The sequence below is a fragment of the Bufo gargarizans genome, chromosome 9, assembly GCF_014858855.1.
Source record: "Bufo gargarizans isolate SCDJY-AF-19 chromosome 9, ASM1485885v1, whole genome shotgun sequence".
NCBI lineage: Eukaryota > Metazoa > Chordata > Amphibia > Anura > Bufonidae > Bufo > Bufo gargarizans.
This window is the reverse complement of record NC_058088.1, coordinates 23540386-23564119: the sequence shown is the minus strand read 5'-3', so window position 1 is coordinate 23564119 and position 23734 is coordinate 23540386. Positions and strand designations below refer to the sequence as shown.

Sequence of the window (23734 nt, the reverse complement as noted above, 5' to 3'; positions counted from 1 at the left end):
GCTGCCTGGCAGCACCTGCCAGGCAGCAGGGGGCAGTCATGTACACAGTTTTTTTGTATATTCTAACCTGAAGCGTCTCCATCACCATGGGAACGCCTCTGTGTTAGAATATACTGTCGGAAATGAGTTTCACGATGTAGCTCATATCCGACAGTATATTCTAACATAGAGGCGTTCCCATGGTGATGGGGACGCTACAAGTTAAAATATACCATCGGATTGGAGAAAACTCCAATCCGATGGTATAACAGAACTCCAGACTTTACATTGAAAGTCAATGGGGACGGATCCGTTTGAAATGGCACCATATTGTGTCAACATCAAACGGATCCGTCCCCATTGACTTGCATTGTAATTCAGGACGGATCCGTTTGGCTCCGCACGGCCAGGCGGACACCAAAATGACTTTTTTTTCATGTCCGTGGATCCTCCAAAAATCAAGGAAGACCCACGGACGGAAAAACGGTCACGGATCACGGACCAACGGAACCCCGTTTTGCGGGCCGTGAAAAAAAACTGTCGTGTGCATGAGGCCTTAGGCTGGATGGACAGTGCAATGAAGCAGGAAAAAGTCAGACATTGACCGATAAGAAAAATGGTACGAATGATTCTCCTTCTCTGGAAGATACCTCTTTTTTGACACTTGCACAATAAAAATATCTCAAAGACAATGCATTTTAAGTTCCTGAGAAAATGAATGATACTGCGCTCTAACTTGTATGGATCGCAAGACCTAATACCCCCAGTGAGGAGGGAGATATAGCGCTTCTGGGACATTTTATTAATTTCAAGTTCCTGTTGTCTTTTTAGCAATATCTGTATGTGTTTGTTAATAAAGATGCAAATTTCTGGGAAATTTATCATTAACATACACCATGTTTTTGTTTTTATTAAAAAGGCCCCCAAAAAAATGATTGAGAGCAGAGAAACCTTACAAGTCATTTTAACCCCTTGAATGCTACAATAAAGAAATCACACAAATTATTTGTACAGTAATAACCAAATAATAACCAAATAATACACTCATATTATTATTTAAAGTGACTGGTGAATGACACTTTTTTCAGTATTTTCTACAAACTAAAAATTAACATAAATGAACCACAAACCTAAAGTATATGTACCTAGAAATAGTACCAAAAAAGTGCAACTAGTCCTACAAAATCATAAATAAAGCATCATACAGGTATATCATAATAGAAATAGAAATCTTTTGACCACCAGAATGCCAACAGACAAAAAAATAATTAAATAAATATATATATATTGTTATTTGGTCCTTTAAATAAATATCTACCCATGAAAATTATTTTTTTTAAAAATTAAATCTGAATAGGCAACATTTTGTGCAGATTAATTTAATATATCTTTACAGTGACCAGAGCTCCTCTCCTCTGAGGCAGAACCTACAATATAAAATGCTGTAGAACTGTGGCGACCATTACTGAGGGTACTTTGTATACATTAAGCTCATTAGCAGACAGTTTGCGGTATGCTCCCATGCTCCTTCTAGTGGTGGCTAAAGGTAGCATGCTATAGAAAAATACAGCTACTGATCTAAAGATATACTGCAAAATGTTGTACCTAAGACCATCACAATGATAGAAGATCGAGATTTGCTTAAGACAAAACTGTCCTTTTCTAGTAGTGTTTAATTATTTGCATATATGGTATTTAGAGTTCAGTAATGGACTCTTTCTCTGTGTCGTATGATGACCAGCCTGATGATTATGGGCATCTTATGCAGTTTAGCAATTTAGTGGTTATTTTACCATACATGACACTTAGGAAGAACCTGTGTCTGCACCATCAGCAAGTCACATCCCACTGCATTGTCCAGGACTGAAGAGAACTCTGATTCGAGATGTTACAGTCAATAATGAGACACTGCATCCAGGTGGTTTGACATATTACCCCTCTATCACCCAATCAGTGCCCATCTTGACTCCGTTGTGAGTTACTGATGGGTTGCTATGGCAGTTTGAGAACTAATCTGGGCCAGCCATGGCTATATGCCTGATGTAACCAGATACATTGAAAGGTATAATATATTATAGTAATTAAATAATCGAATAAATTAGCAGCCTGAAGTTCTAAAGTTGGTCTTTAGGGGTTAAAAATAGCTTAATGGAAAAATAGCTTAATGTAAATGACCCCTTCCCCACTGAAGGGAGAGGCACACATTACATCCCCCACCCCCACATCCCCATCAACAGGCATATTATGAACATTAACAGTATCAACAGGGGTGGACATGGCATCACATTCTGGGGGATCGGACCTCGGGGTGTCAGCGGCCACGTACTTAGACACAAGGCGCCCCAGGTCCGTCCCCAGCAAAACACTGGCACGGATATTTGAGGATACCCCCACCTCCCTTACTCCTCGACTAGCGCCACAGTCCAAATAGACCTTGGCGACAGGCAGTGCCGGGCTTTGAAGCAGGCCCCCCCCTGTGGAGTTCACTACCTCTGCTATCTGACAGCAGATGGCTGGTGTGGGAACATGGCTGACAGTAAATAATAATCCATATTCCTGATCCATAGGCCTGATTGTTGACTACCTTTGTGTTTTTTTGTTAGAAAAGCGCTAGAGCAAATTCTGTAAAGTTGGTATAATGGTCATAGTCGGTGTGGGAAAGGACAAGTCCAGCTATCCTTGTGCCCTAGTGATATCCTACATCCTTCAGGCCAGGCAACTTCATTTTCTTCATAATTCCTCATCAACTTCATTACTGGTGTCAGCTGGCGTATCAGATGCTATAAAAAATATGTACAAAAAATGAGTATATCGAGTATGCACACTTCTCAATATTAAAATTGGAACACCAAGAAGGACAAGCAATGAAAGTTATGCAAATTGAGGAAGAAGCAGGTGCTGCTAAGATCTGCAATTAGCTCCAATCTGTGGCACGTGGGAGGGGCATAAAAGCCATATTGAAAGCAAAGTTTTTAAGCCACATAAAACCTCAAAAATTTATCAAGTTGTATGGAATGATTGTGTGATGCCTCCTATTTGTTGATGTGCCAATTATCACCACTTCTCACAGACTGAGAGGGACAGGAACCTTGAATAGAGAGACCTTGGTTTATTAATCCAGCAAATTCCTACGCTGCTAGGCTAAGATGACAGCACTGTTCAACGTTCAGGGGTTGTGAGAAGAACGATGAAGTGAAATGACAAAAAGAGGTAGACAAAGGAGAACTTATGCATGGATGGATCATCTGATTAGAAGCACGTAGTGATCCATTAGAAGGCATTTGCAGGACACTTGGCTAAGGACAGACATCCAGCAACTATTCTCTTCGGGGATGTGAAACGTTTTTGTCTTGGACTCAATGATGCTTGGAGATCGGCATGGTGACCACATAGACAAAGTTGTGTAGAGGATTTCACAGGGGAACATCACACCGGTCCTACTCCCTTGATTATGTTCTCTACCTGTATTACATGCACTGCACTGCTCTCTACCTGTACTACATGTACTGTCCTCTCTATCTGTACTACATGTACTGCACTGCTCTCTACCTGTACTACATGCACTGTACTGCTCTCTACCTGTACTACATGCACTGCACTGCTCTCTACCTGTACTACATGCACTGTACTGCTTCTACCTGTACTACATGCACTGCACTGCTCTCTACCTGTACTACATGTACTGTGCTGCTCTTTACCTGTACTACATTTGTTGTACTGCTCTCTACCTGCACTAAATGTACTGTACTGCTCTCTACCTGTACGACATGTACTGCACTGCTTTCTCCCTGTATTATAAGTACTGTACTGCTCTCTACCTGTACTACATGTACTGTACTGCTCTCTACCTGTACTACATGTACTGTACTGCTTTGTACCTGAACTACATGTACTGTACTGCTCTCTACCTGTACTACATGTACTGTACTGCTCTCTACCTGTACTACATGTACTGTACTGCTTTGTACCTGAACTACTTGTACTGTACTGCTCTCTACCTGTACTACATGTACTGTACTGCTCTCTACCTGTACTACATGTACTGTACTGCTTTGTACCTGAACTACATGTACTGTACTGCTCTCTACCTGTACTACATGTACTGTACTGCTCTCTACCTGTACTGCATGTCTCTCTACCTGTAGTACATGCACTGTCCTGCTCTCTCCCTATTCTATATGTACTGCACTGCTCTCTACCTGTACTACATGTATTATACTGCTCTCTACCTGTACTACGTGTACTGTACTGCTCTCTACCTGTACTACATGTATTATACTGCTCTCTACCTGTACTACATGTACTGCACTGCTCTCTACCTGTACTACATGTACTGCACTGCTCTATACCTTTCCTACATGTATTATACTGCTCTCTACCTGTACTACATGTACTGCACTGCTCTCTACCTGTACTACATGTACTGTACTGCTCTCTACCTGTACTACATGTACTGTACTGCTCTCTACCTGTACTACATGTACTGTACTGCTTTGTACCTGAACTACATGTTCTGTGCTGCTCTCTACCTGAACTACATGTACTGTGCTGCTCTCTACCTGTACTACATGTACTTCATGTCTCTCTACCTGTAGTACATGCACTGTCCTGCTCTCTCCCTATTCTATATGTACTGCACTGCTCTCTACCTGTACTACATGTATTATACTGCTCTCTACCTGTATTACATGTATTATACTGCTCTCTACCTGTACTACATGTATTATACTGCTCGCTACCTGTACTATATGTTTTGAACTACTCTCTACCTGTACTACTTGTACTGTACTGCTCTCTACCTGTACTACTTGCACTGTACTGCTCTCTACCTGTACTACTTGCACTGTACTGCTCTATACCTTTACTACATGTACTGTACTACTCTCTACCTGTACTACATGTACTGCACTGCTCTCTACCTGTACTACATGTACTGTACTGCTCTCTACCTGTACTACATGTACTGTACTACTCTCTACCTGTACTACATGTGCTCTACTGCTCTCTACCTGTATGTCTTGTACTGTACTGCTCTCTACCTGTACTACTTGCACTGTACTGCTCTCTACCTGTGCTACTTGCACTGTCCTGCTCTATACCTTTACTACATGTACTGTACTATTCTCTACCTGTACTGCATGTACTGCACTGCTCTCTACCTGTACTACATGTACTGTACTACCCTCTACCTGTACTACATGTGCTGTACTGCTCTCTACCTGTACTACTTGCACTGTACTGCTCTCTACCTGTACTACATGTACTGTACTGCCCTCTACCTGTACTACATGTACTGCAATGCTCTCTACCTGTACTACATGTACCGTACTGCTCTCTACCTGTACTGTACTGCCCTCTACCTGTACTACATGTACTGTACTGCTCTCTGCCTGTACTACATGTACTGCACTGCTCTCTACCTGTACTACATGTACTGTACTGCTCTCTGCCTGTACTACATGTACTGCACTGCTCTCTACCTGTACTACATGTACTGCCCTCTACCTGTACTACATGTACTGCAATGCTCTCTACCTGTACTACATGTACTGTACTGCTCTCTACCTGTACTGTACTGCCCTCTACCTGTACTACATGTACTGTACTGCTCTCTACCTGTACTACATGTACTGTACTGCTCTCTACCTGTACTGTACTGCCCTTTACCTGTACTACATGTACTGTACTGCTCTCTGCCTGTACTACATGTACTGTACTGCTCTCTACCTGTACTACATGTACTGTACTGCTCTCTACCTGTACTACATGTACTGTACTGCTCTCTACCTGTACTACATGTACTGTACTGCTTTGTACCTGAACTACATGTACTGTGCTGCTCTCTACCTGAACTACATGTACTGTGCTGCTCTCTACCTGTACTACATGTACTTCATGTCTCTCTACCTGTAGTACATGCACTGTCCTGCTCTCTCCCTATTCTATATGTACTGCACTGCTCTCTACCTGTACTACATGTATTATACTGCTCTCTACCTGTATTACATGTATTATACTGCTCTCTACCTGTACTACATGTATTATACTGCTCGCTACCTGTACTACATGTTTTGAACTACTCTCTACCTGTACTACTTGTACTGTACTGCTCTCTACCTGTACTACTTGCACTGTACTGCTCTCTACCTGTACTACTTGCACTGTACTGCTCTATACCTTTACTACATGTACTGTACTACTCTCTACCTGTACTACATGTACTTCACTGCTCTCTACCTGTACTACATGTACTGTACTGCTCTCTACCTGTACTACATGTACTGTACTACTCTCTACCTGTACTACATGTGCTCTACTGCTCTCTACCTTATGTCTTGTACTGTACTGCTCTCTACCTGTACTACTTGCACTGTACTGCTCTCTACCTGTGCTACTTGCACTGTACTGCTCTATACCTTTACTACATGTACTGTACTACTCTCTACCTGTACTGCATGTACTGCACTGCTCTCTACCTGTACTACATGTACTGTACTACCCTCTACCTGTACTACATGTGCTGTACTGCTCTCTACCTGTACTACTTGCACTGTACTGCTCTCTACCTGTACTACATGTACTGTACTGCCCTCTACCTGTACTACATGTACTGCAATGCTCTCTACCTGTACTACATGTACTGTACTGCTCTCTACCTGTACTGTACTGCCCTCTACCTGTACTACATGTACTGTACTGCTCTCTGCCTGTACTACATGTACTGCACTGCTCTCTACCTGTACTACATGTACTGTACTGCTCTCTGCCTGTACTACATGTACTGTACTGCCCTCTACCTGTACTACATGTACTGCAATGCTCTCTACCTGTACTACATGTACTGTACTGCTCTCTACCTGTACTGTACTGCCCTCTACCTGTACTACATGTACTGTACTGCTCTCTGCCTGTACTACATGTACTGCACTGCTCTCTACCTGTACTACATGTACTGTACTGCCCTCTACCTGTACTACATGTACTGTACTGCTCTCTACCTGTACTGTACTGCCCTCTACCTGTACTACATGTACTATACTGCTCTCTACCTGTACTACATGTACTGTACTGCTCTCTATCTGTACTACATGTACTGTACTGCTCTCTTTCTGTATTATGCATACTATACTGTCCTCTACTATTATTTTGTGCGTTGCTGTGCTTCATCTGCATTAGTTACCTGTTTGTTTATTATCATAATGCACTATTTTTCTATAAGATAAGGTATTGTCCCAAGTTATAATACTCTCAAATCATTTTAAAAAAAATGAGGGAGTGCTGTACTTTCATTGAAGTCAAGGTTCTGCACAAAACAAAACATATATGTGGGCAGCACTCCCAAGGGTGCAGTGTGGGTGGGTGAGCGCCTCTTGGGGTTTTTATCCAACTTATCCCCTCAGTATGAAGTCTAACAAAAAAGCAGCACTCTGAAATAATGCAAAACAAGTGTCGTCTTTAATCCACATTAAAGGGGTCGTCTCACTTCAGCAAATGGCATTTATCATGTAGAGAAAGTTAATACAAGGCACTTACTAATGCTGCCTCTCTTTTTTTTTGTTGAAGTCAAGGTTCTGGTCTATGTAGTAGGATATTTGTTCACACGTTTAGATACCCTGGTGGGTGTCTGGGTAAGTAAAAAAAAATTACAGGCACCTGTCAAGAGATTTGTACCTATGAAACTGGCTGACCTGTTGTATGTGCGCATTGCAGCTGACGGCATCTGTACAAATCTGCTGGCAGATGTCTTTCAACATCTTAGACACCCTAGACCACCAGGGATCTATGGTAATGCAATGGTTCCCCTGACACCCCTACCTCTATATAGTAATCATCTGCTATATAGAGGGTATAAGCAGAGCTGCAGAGCATATAGCAGAATACTCACTGTTGGCCGCTGTGTAACTGTTCCTTATTTCTGGAAAAAGCAGAGGAAAACTGAGGAATAATTCACTATAAACCTTTATAACGATATGAGTCATTTGGGTGCAATCACTCTACTATGTATTCACCCTGGTGGGTCCCCCTCCTGGCTTGATTGATATCCCACATGCACTTAATAACTTATATACACCACTTTTGTGGAATATGTAACTTTGACAGATTTTACTAGTAAAGATCCCACACTGTCTACCAGCATGGAAGGAGAAAATATATTTTTTAAAAGATTACCCCAAACTCTAGTAGCTTGGCTGAGCGAAGCCCTTCATTGTAAAAACTTACTTTTGAATAGAACTACCACGGCAATGACACATATAAGAACAACCACGACCACGATGATGATTATCATCAGGGGGGAGTCCTGCTCTGGCTCTAAAAGGGAGAAATTATGGGATAAATAAACGGATTCATATATTTTATCTATTATCTATCTATCTCTGTGGATATGTTTCTCAGTTGGTTTTCCATCTTATTTTGGTCACCCTGGGCTAACAACGTTTGTACTATATGGAACTTGTCCAGCACATAGCATAAAGTAGATCCAATCAATGCATATTAAAAAGCATAAGTTACAATCCAGAGCCAAGTGCAATGAAAGTTTATACATTTCTGCATCTTCTATAAGGAACACCCAATTCTTTTTGCCATGCTCACGGTGTAGATCGCGCTTACCTAGTTTTACAAGGAGTGGCTCCTCCAGGCTGCTGTGATCCACATAACAGGAGTATCTCTCGCCCTCTTTGGGGATCACTTCCACACTGACCCTGATCTGATAGGTGCCGTCAGGATTGGGGAGGACATGTGTGGTCTCATAGGAGGGAACCTCATCTATACCATTCTTCATCCACTTCACGTCCACAGCTCTGGGGTGAAATCCGTACACAAGACAGTGAAGCTTTGTGACCTTATCTGATTTCCGACCTGTGACCTTCACCCCTGGCCGAACTAAGAGGGAAAATGGACAAATATATTAAGTGTTACGTCATGGATACTTATGGTACTTTTCACTGATTTAACACAATGTTTTGGGATGTTTCCCTTTTGGTCCTTCAAATGTTTTTGTATATGATATTGGATTGGGTAACAGAAATCTACTACAGATGACATCTCGGAGGACACCACCACACTAATTCTCACATCTCTTATTATTCCAGGATATTTTACAGGGGCTTTCCCACTCAACTCGATTGAGCTCTATGGGACTGCCGGAGATTTCTGTGCACGGTACTTGGTCTCTCTTTGTGAGCCACAGAGAATTGAATGGAGCAGTGGTGCACATGTGTGACTGTTACTTCATTCACTTGGTTGACTCAAGGACACCTGATCTTGTTATCGGTGGGGAAGTCAGTGTTTGGATCCCCCACCGTTCAGATACTCATCGCCTATTCTATAGATAGGTAATGAGTTGTTTCGGTGAAGCAACTCCTTTATGCAGTAACTTAAGAGGCAGACACCAAAAGACAAGGTTTCGGGATGATGTGATGATGTAGGTCTGGCTGTGTCGCCCCCCCTCTCCTTTCACATCACCACGCCGTGCTCGGTCCTGCTTGCCGGCTGGAGCGGCTCCTAAGCGCTGGAAGTGCTGCATGCTGGCCCGATTTGATGGGTGCCTACGGGGGTGAAGTGCCCTGAACTTCAGATCCCTGGTCGGTGCTCCGGTTCCCTTTGGCTCTCCCTGCCTTTTCTTGCTGTCTGTCCGTGCTGGCTTCTGAAGAAGGAGGTTTGAAATGCCCTTGACTCGGGCTTCTCCCTGTCTCCAGGTTAAATCTACTCTTCCTCTGTGTGGTGTATCTGCCTCCTCCTCCGCTTGCCTGTTGATAATTATCCTCCGGTTACTTATCTGACGCTATAGTTTTCCCTGCAGCGATGTTTTTCATTCAGCTACCGGAACACCGTTGCTGCTGCCCTAGATGAACTGCCGCTGTACTTCTGCTCAACATAAGGAGAGTGGTGGGGTCTGCCCATAGTGGCCCTGGTTTTTTTTGTTTATGTTTTTTGTGTTTTTGTTTTTCCTTTTTTCCATGTTGTTTTGCCTATGGAGAAATATGATGAAGTTGAATGAGAAACTCTCCTGATTAGCACGAAAAATTGGTCCTGTGGACTTGTTAAAGTGGTGAAAAAGAAAAGAGGGAAAAGAAGAAAAAAAAAGGAATGGGAAGGAAGGGAAAGAAAAAAAAGGGGGGAAGAAGAAGAAAAGGAAGAAAAGGGGAAAGGAAAAAAAGAGGAAAAGGAGAGGAAAAAAGGGGAAAAGAAAGGGATTAAGGGAAGGAAAGAAAAAAAAGAAAAAAAAGATGTGGCCTAAGCAAAACAAGTGATCAGCGGACTATTCTATAATGGGACAGAAGCCTATGGAATTGGTAAAAATGTATCAGTGAAATCTGTTAATGCAATCACAAGAGCAGGACGAAAAGGAATGCCTGATCCTAGTGTTAAAAAAATGTTGGATCTAGAATGGAAGATGTGGTCGACGACCTTTCTCAAAATGAGGGGTTGGAGAGAGAGCACGCAGATTTGTCTATTGTTCAACCTTCCACACTAAAAGAAATCCTGGCTGCTATTTAAAAAAATGGAGAACTAATACAAGATATCTCAACGCAGCTTGGGGTAATTCAAGCTGATGTGATTCTGATAAGGGATGATGGTTCAAAGCTATGGGACAGAGTTATAACTATAGAAAAAGCTGTGGGGATTTTAGAGAATGAAGCTAAAATATTTAAATCTGAAAACGCTATTTTGAGGATGGATGTTAATATCTTAAAGAAAAAAGCAGTGGATTTGGAGGATGGGTCGAGGTGGTGTAATGTGAGAATTCTGGGTTTACCCGAAGGCACAGAAGGAAAAAATCCTGCTGAAATGATACAGTCTCTAATATTAGAGAGATTTGGAAAAGAACACTTCTCTTCATTGTTTTTGGTAAAAACATCGGGTCCCAGGGGGCAAACCAATTCCCAGAAGGCAGCCAGGGGTATTTTGGGGGAAGATACTTGTTTCACGGGACAGAGACATGATTTTGAGAAGAGCTAGAGAGTGTCCGCCTAAAGAGACGCAGTTTTACTGCGGTTGAAAAACGGCTCCAGGAAAGAGACATTAAGTACTAACTTGTCTATCCAGCTAAATTCCGCCAAATTTTGGATGGTGTAACAAATTTTTTTGATACTCCTGATCTCGTGACTGATTGGCTGGATCGGAATAATATTTAAGCAGTTGTTTTGTATAATTCTCTGTGCGGTGTTGGGATTGGAGGAGAGGGGGAGGGATGGTCTTAGTGGAGAGATCTGTTGCAGTAATGTGACGGATCAGGTTTGGGGGGGGTGAAGTATGGGATGGGTTGTGATGCGTCTCCTAGGAGGAGGGGGTGGGATGTTGATTAGTTCTGTAGTATGTAGATCTGTTGGCTGATTTTATGTCGATCAGAATTCTAACTTGGAATGTTAGAGGCCTGGGTGATAAGTTAAAAAGACAGGAGGTTTTTGATTTGGTGAGGAGACATCTACCAGCGATTGTTTGCCTAGTGGAGACTCATTTCACTGAGGAGACGGTCTCGCGGTTTGGTAAGGGATGGGCCCCACAGACTTATCATTCCACTTTTACTAGCTATTCCAGAAGAGTGACAGTCTTAACACATAGGGCGATTGATTTTATCTGCGAGGCATCCTCTATTGACAAGCAGGGGAGATTTATTTTTCTTTATGGGAAGCTTGTTGGAAAACTATGTATTTTGGCCTTTATTTATGTTCCTCCTCCTTTTTTCCCTTTACGTACTCAATTGCCTGCAAATTTTTATGGATCAATGGCCGGAATATCCCACGATAGTGAATGGGGATTTTAACTGTGTTATGAATCCAGGGATGGATAGGATTTCTATGGGGGGGGATACTTACATTCCAATTCAAGGGTCCCCCTTGGCACAATTCTGTCAAGAATCGAGGATTATTGATATATGGGGATGTCTAGGGAAAAGGAAAAGAGCCTTTTCGTGTGTAAGTAAATCCGGAAATTCCATGTCTAGGATAGATCTGACCCTGATAAATATAAATGATCTCAGATATATAAAGCGGATGAAATATGAAGCCAGGTCTTCATCGGATCATGTACCTTTTCCCCTTGAGCTATCCATGGTGGATAATGAGTGTAGTGTGAGGCCTCCATTTAGATTGAACCCACACTGGATTTCCATAATGGATAATCACGAAATGATCGAACAAGAGATTGTGTGTTTCTGGGATAGAAATTATAACACAGTGAAAACACAATTGGTATGGGATGCATTTAAGGCCTTTATGACGGGGCTATTTGTTAGCAATATCTTCAATTTAAGAAAGGGATATAGTAGGAAGGAGAGGGATTTAAAAGAAGCGGCGTTAGTACTATGCAGGAATTTTCTAGGAATAAAACAGAAAAAATAGAAAATTATGCAAAACGCAAGCCAGGAGTATTCTAATTTTCTCCTGGATAAGGCCCAGCAGAGGCTCTTCTTTAAGGGACAATAATATCATGCTGAGTCGGGCCGTCCAGGGAAACTGTTGGTCAGGATGATTTCGAATCAGGACCAAAAAAAAGATATAGTAAGTATTCGCTCTTCTGAAGGTATAATTGTTGAAGATCAAGATGGTATAAAGGAAATTTTTTTGAAGTATTTCTCAGATTTATACAAGTCAGACAATAATACTTCAGATGAAGTGATGGATTCATATCAGGATTCCATCTTTCTTTCTGTCCTTACAGACGCCCAAAGAGAATTTCTTGATGCTGATTTCTCCCTGCAGGAGTTACAGGCCGCAATAAAGGCCTGTTCGGGGAAATTCCTCCCCTGGCCTAGATGGATTCCCATATGAATTCTATCGTAAATATAGGGAGTTTATTCTCCTTTATCTGCTGAGAGTAGTCACTGAATCATTGGAGGATGGTAGCCTTCTGGAATCAATGACATAGGCTGTAATAACATTAATACTAACAAAAGACAAGGATCCCCTTGATATGGGGTCATATAGGCAGATTTCTCTCTTAAATACGGATGTGAAGCTTCTCTCAAGGGTTCTGGCTACAAGGCTTGCTAAGGTTATTACATCAATTATACTTCCTGATCAGAATGGTTTTATTCCCAATAAAGGTACCCACTATAATTTGCATCCCTTGTTTCTGAATCTACAATCTCCTGGGGGGAGGGGGTGGTCTCGTTCCATCCTGTTTCTTGATGCCTCTAAGGCTTTTGACAGGGTGGAGTGGAGATTCCTCTGGAAAGTCTTCATAAATAGTTCCCTAAGGCGTGTTTAAATATTAATGGGAGCTTGACAAAGAGTATTTTATTGAAAAGAGGTACCCGTCAAGGGTGTCCACTTTCGCCATTATTATTTGACATCTTTGTTTAGCCTCTTGCTGCTAGGCTAAGGCAAGATTCTATAATTTAAGTCTTTGGGACATTAGGAGTAGAGGACTGCATTTCTTTATATGCAGATGATGTGCTATTTTATATACATCATACTAATACTACACTCCCAAGAATTATTTGAATAGTTACCTCCTTTGGTGAAGTTTCAGGTCTTAATTAAGATATTAATTGGTCAAAAAACACTCTTATGCCGGTAGATAGACTTGAACTTCCCAGTGAGGGGGTTTTGAGTATGTTGAAGATTTCTGACTCATTTGAATACTTGGGTATGAGGACATCTTCGAAGATTGAAGACTATGTGTACCTCAATCTGATTCCATTGATAAGTAAACTTAGGTCCAAAATTACGATATGGCTCAGACTTCCTTTATCTAGAGCTGATAGAGTATCCCTAGTTAAGTTGGTGATTCTACCCCAATTCCATTACATTCTTAGGAATTGCCCAATATGGATTGAGGACAAGTTTTTTAAGCTAATTAAGACAATTATAAATGATTTACTCTGGGGAAGAAAGAGAGTAAGGCTTAAATTGCAATATCTTTACAGGCCGATGGAGCAGGGAGGGTTGAACCTTCCATACTTTAAGGGCTATTTTATATCTGCACAGTTATGGCTATATTGTCATTGGGAGAAAAGCCCACTATGTAGAACCTTGGTGAGTAAATCTATATATGATCATATGTTTACCTTATTGGAATCTGAGCGAATATCGAATGCTGAACAGGGCTATAAAGAGGCTAGGAAACTGTCAATAAGTCCTGGTTGGGAGAATGGTTGGGAATAAAGGGATCTTTATGCTGTACTCCCCTCTGGCAGAATTACTATTTACATGCCTTAGATGAATTGGCTGGAGACCAGTATTGGCGAAATTTTTTTATTTTGTATGTTACACAGGTGGTGAGGAATGGAGATACCGTATATTTTCATTTTTTGAGCTATCACAAAGAGAGAATATAACTAACATATCTTGGTTTAGGTATTTTCAGTTATGTTCGGCACTTTCTAGTGTTAAGAAAAAATCTGTGCTTGACATAGATACTAATAGACCTTTAAATGAATTAATGGGAATTTAGTTTACGAGGATAAGATTGCTCAACTTTATAAATTGTTACTTAAAGCACTATTTAATAATATATGTTCCCCCAGACAAAGGGCTTGGGGAACTGATTGTCCAGGGATACAATTAGTTGATGGGGGAATTATATTGCCTAATTTAAAATTAGTGTTTCACAATTTTAATCAAGTTTTGGTTCAATTTAATATTCTACATAGAATTTATGTTACGCCACTATGGTTGAATAAATGTGGACTAAGAAATACTTCTAACTGTCCACGGTGTGGTTTACCTGGGGCTGATTTTTTGCATATGTTCTGGCGTTGTTCAAAACTAAAAGAATATTGGGAAGCAATTGATAATTTTATTTCCCAAAAACTGAAAGTAGTGATTCCTTATAAAAGTATGAAAATAATCTTTTGATAAAAATGTTTCTGGCAAGACTCTTGATTACACGGGTCTGGTTCTCATGGAATATTCCAAGTGTGACTATGTGGTTAAACTTGGTTAACAGGATTAAAATATATGAGAGGGTCTTATATAAACAAAGGAATCTTGAGGAAAAATGAGGATATGGGGTGTTTGGAATTTTTAATCTTCCCTGCCTTAATCCCCCTCTTTACCCCAGTTATGGTGGGGACTGGAGAGGCATCGCAAGGGGAGGGAAGAAGGAGGGTAGTATTGGCTTGGGTTTAAAGTAATAAAATAAATGATATTGTGGATTTTAATTTGTATGGTAAATAATTGTTTGGCTCTAAATTAAAAAATTTGCAATGAGAAAAAAAGAGGCAGCCATCGACATGTGTTTCCCTTTCTGTGTGCATTAATTCTGAATTCAGATATACTACAGGAGAAGCCACATCCCTGATGTGCATCCCTGCAAACATTCCCAAAAATTCAAGGGATAGAGAAATTGTGAGCATTGTGACCACAGCAGCCAATCACTGCATGATGAAGGGAGGTTTATTGCAAAGTGACGCCACTTTCTGTAACACCTGTAGGTAGGGACAGACAAGAACATTGAGCCCTAACCTAGAGCCCAGTCCGCTTTCCCTAGATACTTGCAGTACAAGCCCTACTTGGCAGAACTATAACTGGGCGACGGTCCCTACTCTAAGTGCAGAGATGGACAAACACCAACAGACAAACACCAAAGCAGAGTCATATGGGAATGGGTCAGGGCTAAACAGGCTACGCAGTCCCAAAAGAGAGACAGAGGGTGGTCAGAAGAACCAAAGTCAGAAGCACAGAGGAATCAGTACACTAATGCAGGAATAAGGAACAAGGAACCTAGGTAATAAGCCAGACAAGACTATCAGTAGCGAAACCAGAGTTCTAAGGGCCCCAGGGCAATTTTGGATCGGGGGGCCCCCTCCGCATGATATGGTTGAATGTGTTGTAGGTTGCTGCCGCTGATCACTACATAAACCTACAGCATCTACACCATGTGTGGACTCCCCAACCCCTAAAAATTAAATTATGCCCCCAATTTATAAAATTTAAATAACCTATGTCCCTTACTCTATGAAATCCATGTGATAAAATTGATTAAGTTAAAATTAATTACCTGCTGGCTGTGCTTCTGACTGTGCTGATATAACAAGCATGGCACAATAATGGTGGATCTCCTCCCTCTCTGCAGTGCTCCTCCCCTGCGCTTCCAAACCCCCAACACCCATTGGCTGCTCATGTCAGCTGTAGCCTATGCAGGATGGGAAATTAACCTGGACATGCCATATAACTCACTCCCAAACATCACCCTCTGTGTCCAGCATTATCTGACCCCCCAGCACATACACCAGCTACCAAAGCCCCCATGCTCCTGACAGTGCCATCAGTAATAGTAATGCCCCCCATAATTCCCCCAGTAAAAAGGCCCCTATATTGCCGTCTATATTCCCCAATGATAATAATGCCCACATAATGCCCCTGATAAAAATAATGACCCAATAGTGACTCAGTATTAAAAATGCACCCTTGGTGACTCCGGTAATAAATATAATCCCTGTGGTGCCCCAGTAATAATAATGCTCTGACAGTGAACCCAATAATCATATCTACTATTGTGTCTGCAGTATTATTAATGCCCCCTATTGTGTCTTTGGTAATAATGTCCCCACAGTGCCCCGAGTAATATCCCCCCACACCCCCTTGTAATGTCCCTATACTGCCCCAGTAATTTACTTTATTTTACACACTTATATAGCACTGCTGTATTCCGCAGCGCTTTACAGACATTAGCATCAAGCTGTCCCCAATTGGGGTCACAATCTAAGTGTGTGTCCTTCCACTGCCCCCAGTAATATCCCTATAGTGCCCCCAGTAAAGTTCATCCCCCACTGCCCCCAGTAATATCCCTATAGTGCCCCCAGTAAAGTTCATCCCCCACTGCCTCCAGTAATATCCCTATAGTGACCACAGTAATGTTCCCCAGTCTTTACTCACTGGTAACGGGCTTAGCACTGTCACTGTACTTTATGCCAGGTCCCCGTCAGAATGCTCATAACAGCAGCATCACATCCACTCGGTCCGGCATCTATCAGGCCCCAGACTGGCCCTACTAGTAGTGATGCGTGCTCTGACGGGGGCCCGGCATAAAGTATAGTGACAATGCTGGGTCCTGTTACATGTGAGAGTTGCAGACTATCACTGGCAATGGTGTTTGGTCAGGAAGGGATTTAAATAGACCGCCGAGCCCCTGGATCAGAACCTGATAGCATGGGCACATTGGCCATAGACATTACAGGGAAATCTCCTAGGAGGCTTCCCAAGCCCTCCTCTGCCGCTGACCAGAAAGATAATGAGCATTAATTAATGCTGTGAGAATCAGGTACTCATGTACCCAGCCAGCGACTGCATATGCCCTGCAGAATTCAACTGCTGTGGCCCGCACCTCACCCCTGCTCAATATCTTAATCAGGATCTGGATCTTAATCTGGAGGAGGAGTAGGACAGAAAATGGCATCTACTGATGGTCATCTCAGAGTTTCTGATTTTTAGACAATAAATTGTGCTGCACTGTGGTATCTGGTTCTGAAGGAATGTTTTTTTGCGCTATGGTATTGCTGACTTTGCCTGCTTGTGTTGCGGCCTACAACATGGGGCATCTCTTAGGGTTTTTTTCCAGGGCCATTTTAAAGGGAACCTGTCACCTGAATTGTGTGTATAGAGCTGAGCACATCCGCAATATCCAGTCCCCATAGCTCTGTGTGCCTTTATTGTGTCAAAAAAATGATTTGATAGATATGCAAATAAACCTGAGATGAGTCCTGTCCCTGAGTTGAGTCCAGCGTGAAGGAGCCCAGCACCGCCCCGCATCCTCCGAATCTCCTCCTTTCTCCCCGACGTCACAAAGCTAGAGCGCCGTAATCTCGCGAAGCGAAGCGCCAGGTCTTTCCCTCGGTCCAGTGGACACTTTTCTGCCTGGCGAAGGGCATCCTATGTGCCCGAAACGTTGCTTTGTGTACCACCATGTCCGGCCAATAAAAACCAATTAAGCACCATAAAAAATTGGAGTGCTGTCTGAATTGTTTGACACAAAGCTAGAGCGCCGTAATCTCGCGATGCGCGAGCGTGCGCATGCGCAGTTCGTTCCCTGAGGCTGATGCCAGCACAGGGAAGGAACGCTATGCTGACACTGCGCATGCGCTAGCTTGCGCATTGCGAGATTGCAGTGCTCTAGCTTTGTGACGTCGGGGAGCAAGGAGGAGATTCGGAGGATGCGGGGTGGTGCTGGGCTCATCTCAGGGACCGGACTCATCTCAGGTAATTTGCATATCTATCAAATCGTTTTTTTTCCCACAATAAAAGCACACAGAGCTATGGGGACTGGATATTGTGGATGTGCTAGCGGCGATCTAGCAACCCATGTCCTCAGCTCTATACACAAAATCCAGGTGACAGGTTCCCTTTAAGTTCCCACTCCACCCTTGCCTGACAGGTCCATTGACTTGGCGCTCCAAGAGTCAGAAACACTAGCACACAGTAATAGAGCAGCTGAGCTAATCATCCCACTGCTAATCTCTCCCAGCACACACCCGCTGTGGGGAGAAACAGAGCATTGCATCCTGTTATTAAGGATACGGTCGCATCGCCAAGGGGCATGGCTCAGAAGTGCGTCTCTTCTGGCGCTGCCACCCTAAGTCTGAGGATCTCAATTATGGGAATGGAAAGCTTGAACCTGAAATGGGGCCCCATCTCAATGGACTGATGGGGAGAGATTAGGTATAGAAATAGATGCAGACATGACAGTATCACCTCTCCGCTCCAGATCTTCTCTCCCATATACAACGTATCTCCTCAGCCGGTCAATGCATTCATTCGCTAGGTAATTCCTGATTCTCTCCCCGGCTCTCACATCCGGGCTGTTCCATCTCTGCGTGGTGATCTGAGCCTCGGCCATGGTAGAGATGAATAATCCCGTCTCTATATCCAGGTACATGTATTCTCTTCCGTCATATCGGAACTCCTCATAACTTACAATGCTGCCGTCATCTTTCAGCTCACAGCTGTGCATCACCTGAGCAAAATGGAAGCCTGCACACAAAACAGGAACATGTTATACAGATCGCGTGTATAGATGTATGTGCATGTTTCATAAGGGTATGTGTATCACTTGTCACATCTGTTATACGTGTTGCATGTCGTTCATAAATAGGTGCGTACAAGTGGAATACAGGCAAATTGCAATCTACAGGTTTCTAAAAATTGTCCAAATTTTATTGAGGCAGCTAATGGACGCACCCGCAGTAAAGGATTTTTACACAGTCAGATGATCAGGTGAATGATCACAAGTGCGAACGCTTGTTACCGATCAATGCCCTGTGTAAAGCTCGGTGACCAGTCAACAAAGAAGTAAACATGGGATGTGTAGCATAATGGAAATAAATTGCTACAAACAATTATAAGTAGTGAAGCATCGTTCATGGGGCCATTTGTTGGGGCAGTTGTCTTGGGTTTCACATGATAAAGTAGTGATGTCTTGAATGCTGGCCATTGATCATGTGCTAGACTGGCTGCTGAACGCCTGAAGAAGGATGCAAGAAGCACTGTGGTGCAGTTCCTTCTCTCTGGATGAACAATCTCAAAATCTTATTGACATCTGACTAATGGTTCTTGGGTAAAAAATATAAATAAATAAATGTAAAAAAAAATATTTTGTGCACCGATTCCAATAAAGTGGAAAATTCTACCTAAGATTTGTCTACTTTCTATGAATATACCCCTTACATAGTAATGAGCTACTGGATCCCCTCATACCACATAGGATATTGTGCATCTCACCTTCAGTATGGTTGAACCGCTTCATCACTATCTTCACTTCATGTTTGAATAAAGCTTCGTTTGCTTTACTAATCAGTGTCTTTTTCAACCATTGCTCAGGTCTCTCCTTCCTCACCCACGTAGCCACAGGAACACATTTGCCGATATCACTATTGTATAACTCAGTTTGCTGATCATCCATGTAACCAACTATGGAGAATTCAGGCAGCCCGGATCCTGGGCCTGAGACTCCCGTGTAATAATAGCGCAGGGAGTGACTCACTGAAAGAGACATATAGACTATGATACAGCCTCATCTACGGTTGGTTAGTCAACTTGTTAGTTAGATTCAACATTTTGATATAAAAATTTCCATGGTATTAAAATTTTGATACTAAAGAGATAGCTCACACAGTGCATTTTGGAGGTATAGCGCAAGTAATGTCGCTGTCACCACCGGCTAATAAAAAATTACACTGAATGATTGTCACTAATAAAAAAAACTCACCTCATCCGCTTGATCGCGCAGCCGGTATCTTCTTTTCTTCAGGACCTGCAAAAGGACCATGTGGTGAGCGCGGTGACATCACAGCAGGTCCTTTTGCAGCTCGTGAAGAAAAGAAGATGCGAGATCAAGTGGATGAGGTGAGTTTTATTTAATTTTTTAACCCCTCAGTAGACATTTTATTTAGCATTCTGTTTTAAGAATTCTATTATTTTCCATTATAACCATGTTATAACGGAAAATAATAAAATGACCCGAACCCGAACTTCAGTGAAAAAGTCCCGATTCGGGTCCGGGTACCCGAACATGCAAAGTTGCAGTTCGGGTTTGCCCAAATCTACTATACACTCTATTTAAATGGTATTACTTGATGTTATGTTCTGTCTCATTTTCTAAATAGCTCAACATTTTATACCCAGGACGGCCCAATTTTGTTGAGACTGCTGCTGAAAATTAGGAAGTCCCTGCATATTTGAGAGTTTGGGCAACTGTTAGGCTCCAGTGAGTCCTTAAGGCAGGAAGCTGAACTTGCTTATCACAGTCATGTAACTTTAGAAGAGTTGGTCCACCTATCTACCAGAATAAGTGTTATGTCTAATCGGTAAGGGTCTGACCACTGAGACCCCCATGGATTATGAGAAAGGGAGTCCCCCCCCGTTGACAGTGGCAGCTGATCATGTGCATTGCCAATCCACCCAAGCCTAATGGTACAGCCAGAGGCTTTTTTGGCAACTCCACAGACTCTGAATTTAGTGCATATGCTCCATTAGTATTTGGACAGAAGACCCCAATTGTTCCGATCAGGGGGGCTCCCAGTGGCTGGACCTCCAGTGATCAGACATTTCAATCTTGTGAAGAATCTGTTCACAGCCTCGCAATTACTATGTATGGGCTGTAGAGGCAACCTTTAGGCCGTCTTTTGCCCCCTCTGCACCTCCTATAATTATGCTCTTGAGGTATACGCAGTGAGGCACATGGTGTTACAATGTTTTTGCTTTTGTTATGGAACAATCAGCTTGTCTTTTACATGGAAAAATGTATCCAGGGGCGGACTGAGAAGCCTCAGGGTCCCCGGGCAAAATAAATCAAGGGCCCCCTTACAGGCCCCACCCATGTTCTGCCGCAAGCCCAACCCACGTGTACAGGACCAGGCCCCTCCTGAGTCCTATCCTATACAGGTAAGTATTACGATTCGCGACTAGGGTGGCCACTTGCTTCACCCCAAAAAGGAGGACATTCTAGGCCACACCCTCAACCTGATAAACCACACCCCTCTCCCAGTAAGTGCTCGGCAAAAGAAAAAAAATACGTCACTATAGCGCTTTATAGTGCTTTACTGGGCTCTGCGGGATGGAAAAGCGCTGTATTATTAACCCAGTTCAGCAGTCCTGAGTCCCCCATTCACAGTAGTTATTAACCCCTTTCACTAGTCCCCTCTTCAGTGAAGAGGGGACTGCTGAAGGGGCTAATAAATACTGTGAACAGGGGACATTTGAAAGGGGTTAATAATTACTGTGAAGGGCCTTCAATAGTTATTAACCCCTTTCAGCAGTCCCCCATTCACAGTATTTATTAACCACTTCAGCAGTCCCCCATTCACAGTATTTATTAACCCCTTCAGCAGTCCCTCTTCACTGAAGAGGGGACTAGTGAAAAGGGTTAATAAATACTATGAATGGGGGACTGCTGAAACGGGTTAATAACTACTGTGAAGGGCCTTCAGTAGTTATTAACCCCTTTCAACAGTCCTTCATTCACACTGGTATTTATCAGACTTTTTTATAACTTATTTTTCTCCCATTTTCACCCCCGGCCCTACCACAGCCCACAGCAACAGCAGCGCCGCCAGCCCAGCACAGTCTTTCAATTTCTTTCAGACCAGACACGGCTGAGACGTAAAGCTGCCTAGGCTACCACTTAACCCAAAACCACTACCTCAGAGCAGCTGTGCTCACGCTCCTCAGAGTTCCCTTCCTTCTCCCGCAAATCCAGCAGCGCCAATGAGTGCGCGAACAGCGCCGCGGTGTGTGTGATGTCAGTGCGGTGTGGAAGGAACACAGTGACGACTGACGTTATGTGCACTGCTGCGGCGGGCCCCCATCTCGGCCGGGCCCTCGGACCACGTCCGAAGTGCCCGACCGCTCCTGAATGTATCTTTATATTTAGCCTAAAGACCATGGAATAGAAGTCACCAGTGTTATAGACAGAACACAAAGGCAAAAAATTAGACCATATAGTGTGTAGCGAATGTATTGTACTATGCAACACAAATGGCCCAAAGAGAGGAGTTTCCCAGAAGTATGACACAATAATCCTCTACAGACAGAGACTAGCATAGCCATTTCCCTATAGCAATATTCACCTAATAATTCCTATAAACATAGTATAGTACAATCCAACACTCAAGAATCCGCGGTTTTAATACAAAACTGGGGGAGGGGGGTCTTTCTTTGAATTTTTTCATTATTGCATAATTTTACTAGGAAATCAATAAAATGTAAGTTTTTAAGGTAATAGTGTAACATAAAATAATACTGTGATATAATGTATAATAATGATACACTTACCAGCGTGCACCCAGGATATGGCATGAAATATCAGGGTGAGATAAATCTCCTCCATCCTGTGTGTGATATAACACAAATAACATAAATACACCAGGAAGAAAAGTGAAAGGAAACACAACTAAAGAGACCGTCTGCTGATTGGACAGTTGTTAAAATTTTCTCCAATAGGAAAATGAATCTGCAGATGATCAGCAGTTACCAGGCAGAGTGAAGATGAAAAGGTTAAAAAACGAGAGTGAAAACCTGTGATGATTCACAAATGAGGACCCGTTCACACAGAGTTTTTAGAAGATATCAGCACCTTCATGGGCTAAAATCCTGACACTTTTGCTTATGTGTTTCAGGCCTGACCAGATGTTGGTAAATTATATTATGTCCTCAGGATAAAAAATGTTTTCCTGTGTAAGCAGAACTGGGTCAGAGGTATGAGCCTCTGGAGGGAAACAGGAATGTTCTCATCTACTGACAGCAAGCAGGGATCCTGAAAATGTTTACAAAATGTCAGCCCTTATTCACATTTCTGTGCCATCTGTATGTTCCACACATACCCACTGATGTTAAAGGGGTTTTCCGAGATTTCTGTGCTAATGACCTATCCTCAGGATAGGTCATCAGTATCTGATTGGTGGGGGCTGACACCCGGGACCCCCGCCGATCAGCTGTTTGAGAGGGCTCCTGTGAGCGCTGCTGCGCCTGGTTCTCTTGAATGGGGCTGAGCTGTGCCTAGACCACAAGACTGATGAACGTGTCGTCACTTGGCCTAAGAAAAGCTGGGAGAAGGCCACTGCACTTCTGCAAGCGCCGCTGCCTTCTCAAACAGCTGATCAGAGGGGGTCCCAGGTGTCAGACCCCACCGATCAGATACTGATGACCTATCATGATGATAGGTCATCAGTATTAAAGACGCCTTTAATGTGTTTTTTCACACATCAGTGTCCGTGGAAAAATCACAGAGACATGCACTACTTTGGTCTGTGAACCAAGCACACCCAATGTCTATGGGTTTGTGAAAAATCACTGACACAACATGGATGGCATCT

At 42.8% G+C, this 23734-nt stretch overlaps 1 protein-coding gene across 1 annotated transcript; it reads right to left on the bottom strand.

Annotated features, from left to right (window-relative positions):
• Positions 1–873: 873 nt before the first annotated feature.
• Positions 874–22814, bottom strand: LOC122919486 (class I histocompatibility antigen, F10 alpha chain-like). Its single transcript, XM_044268545.1, has 7 exons — positions 22695–22814; positions 19644–19904; positions 18618–18896; positions 8590–8862; positions 8200–8289; positions 7865–7894; positions 874–2759 (listed from the first exon to the last, which is right to left on the bottom strand). The coding sequence occupies exons 1-7, from the start codon at positions 22747–22749 to the stop codon at positions 2710–2712; spliced, it is 1038 nt and encodes a 345-aa protein (XP_044124480.1). The 5' UTR covers positions 22750–22814; the 3' UTR covers positions 874–2709.
• Between the last annotated feature and the right edge of the window lie 920 nt (positions 22815–23734).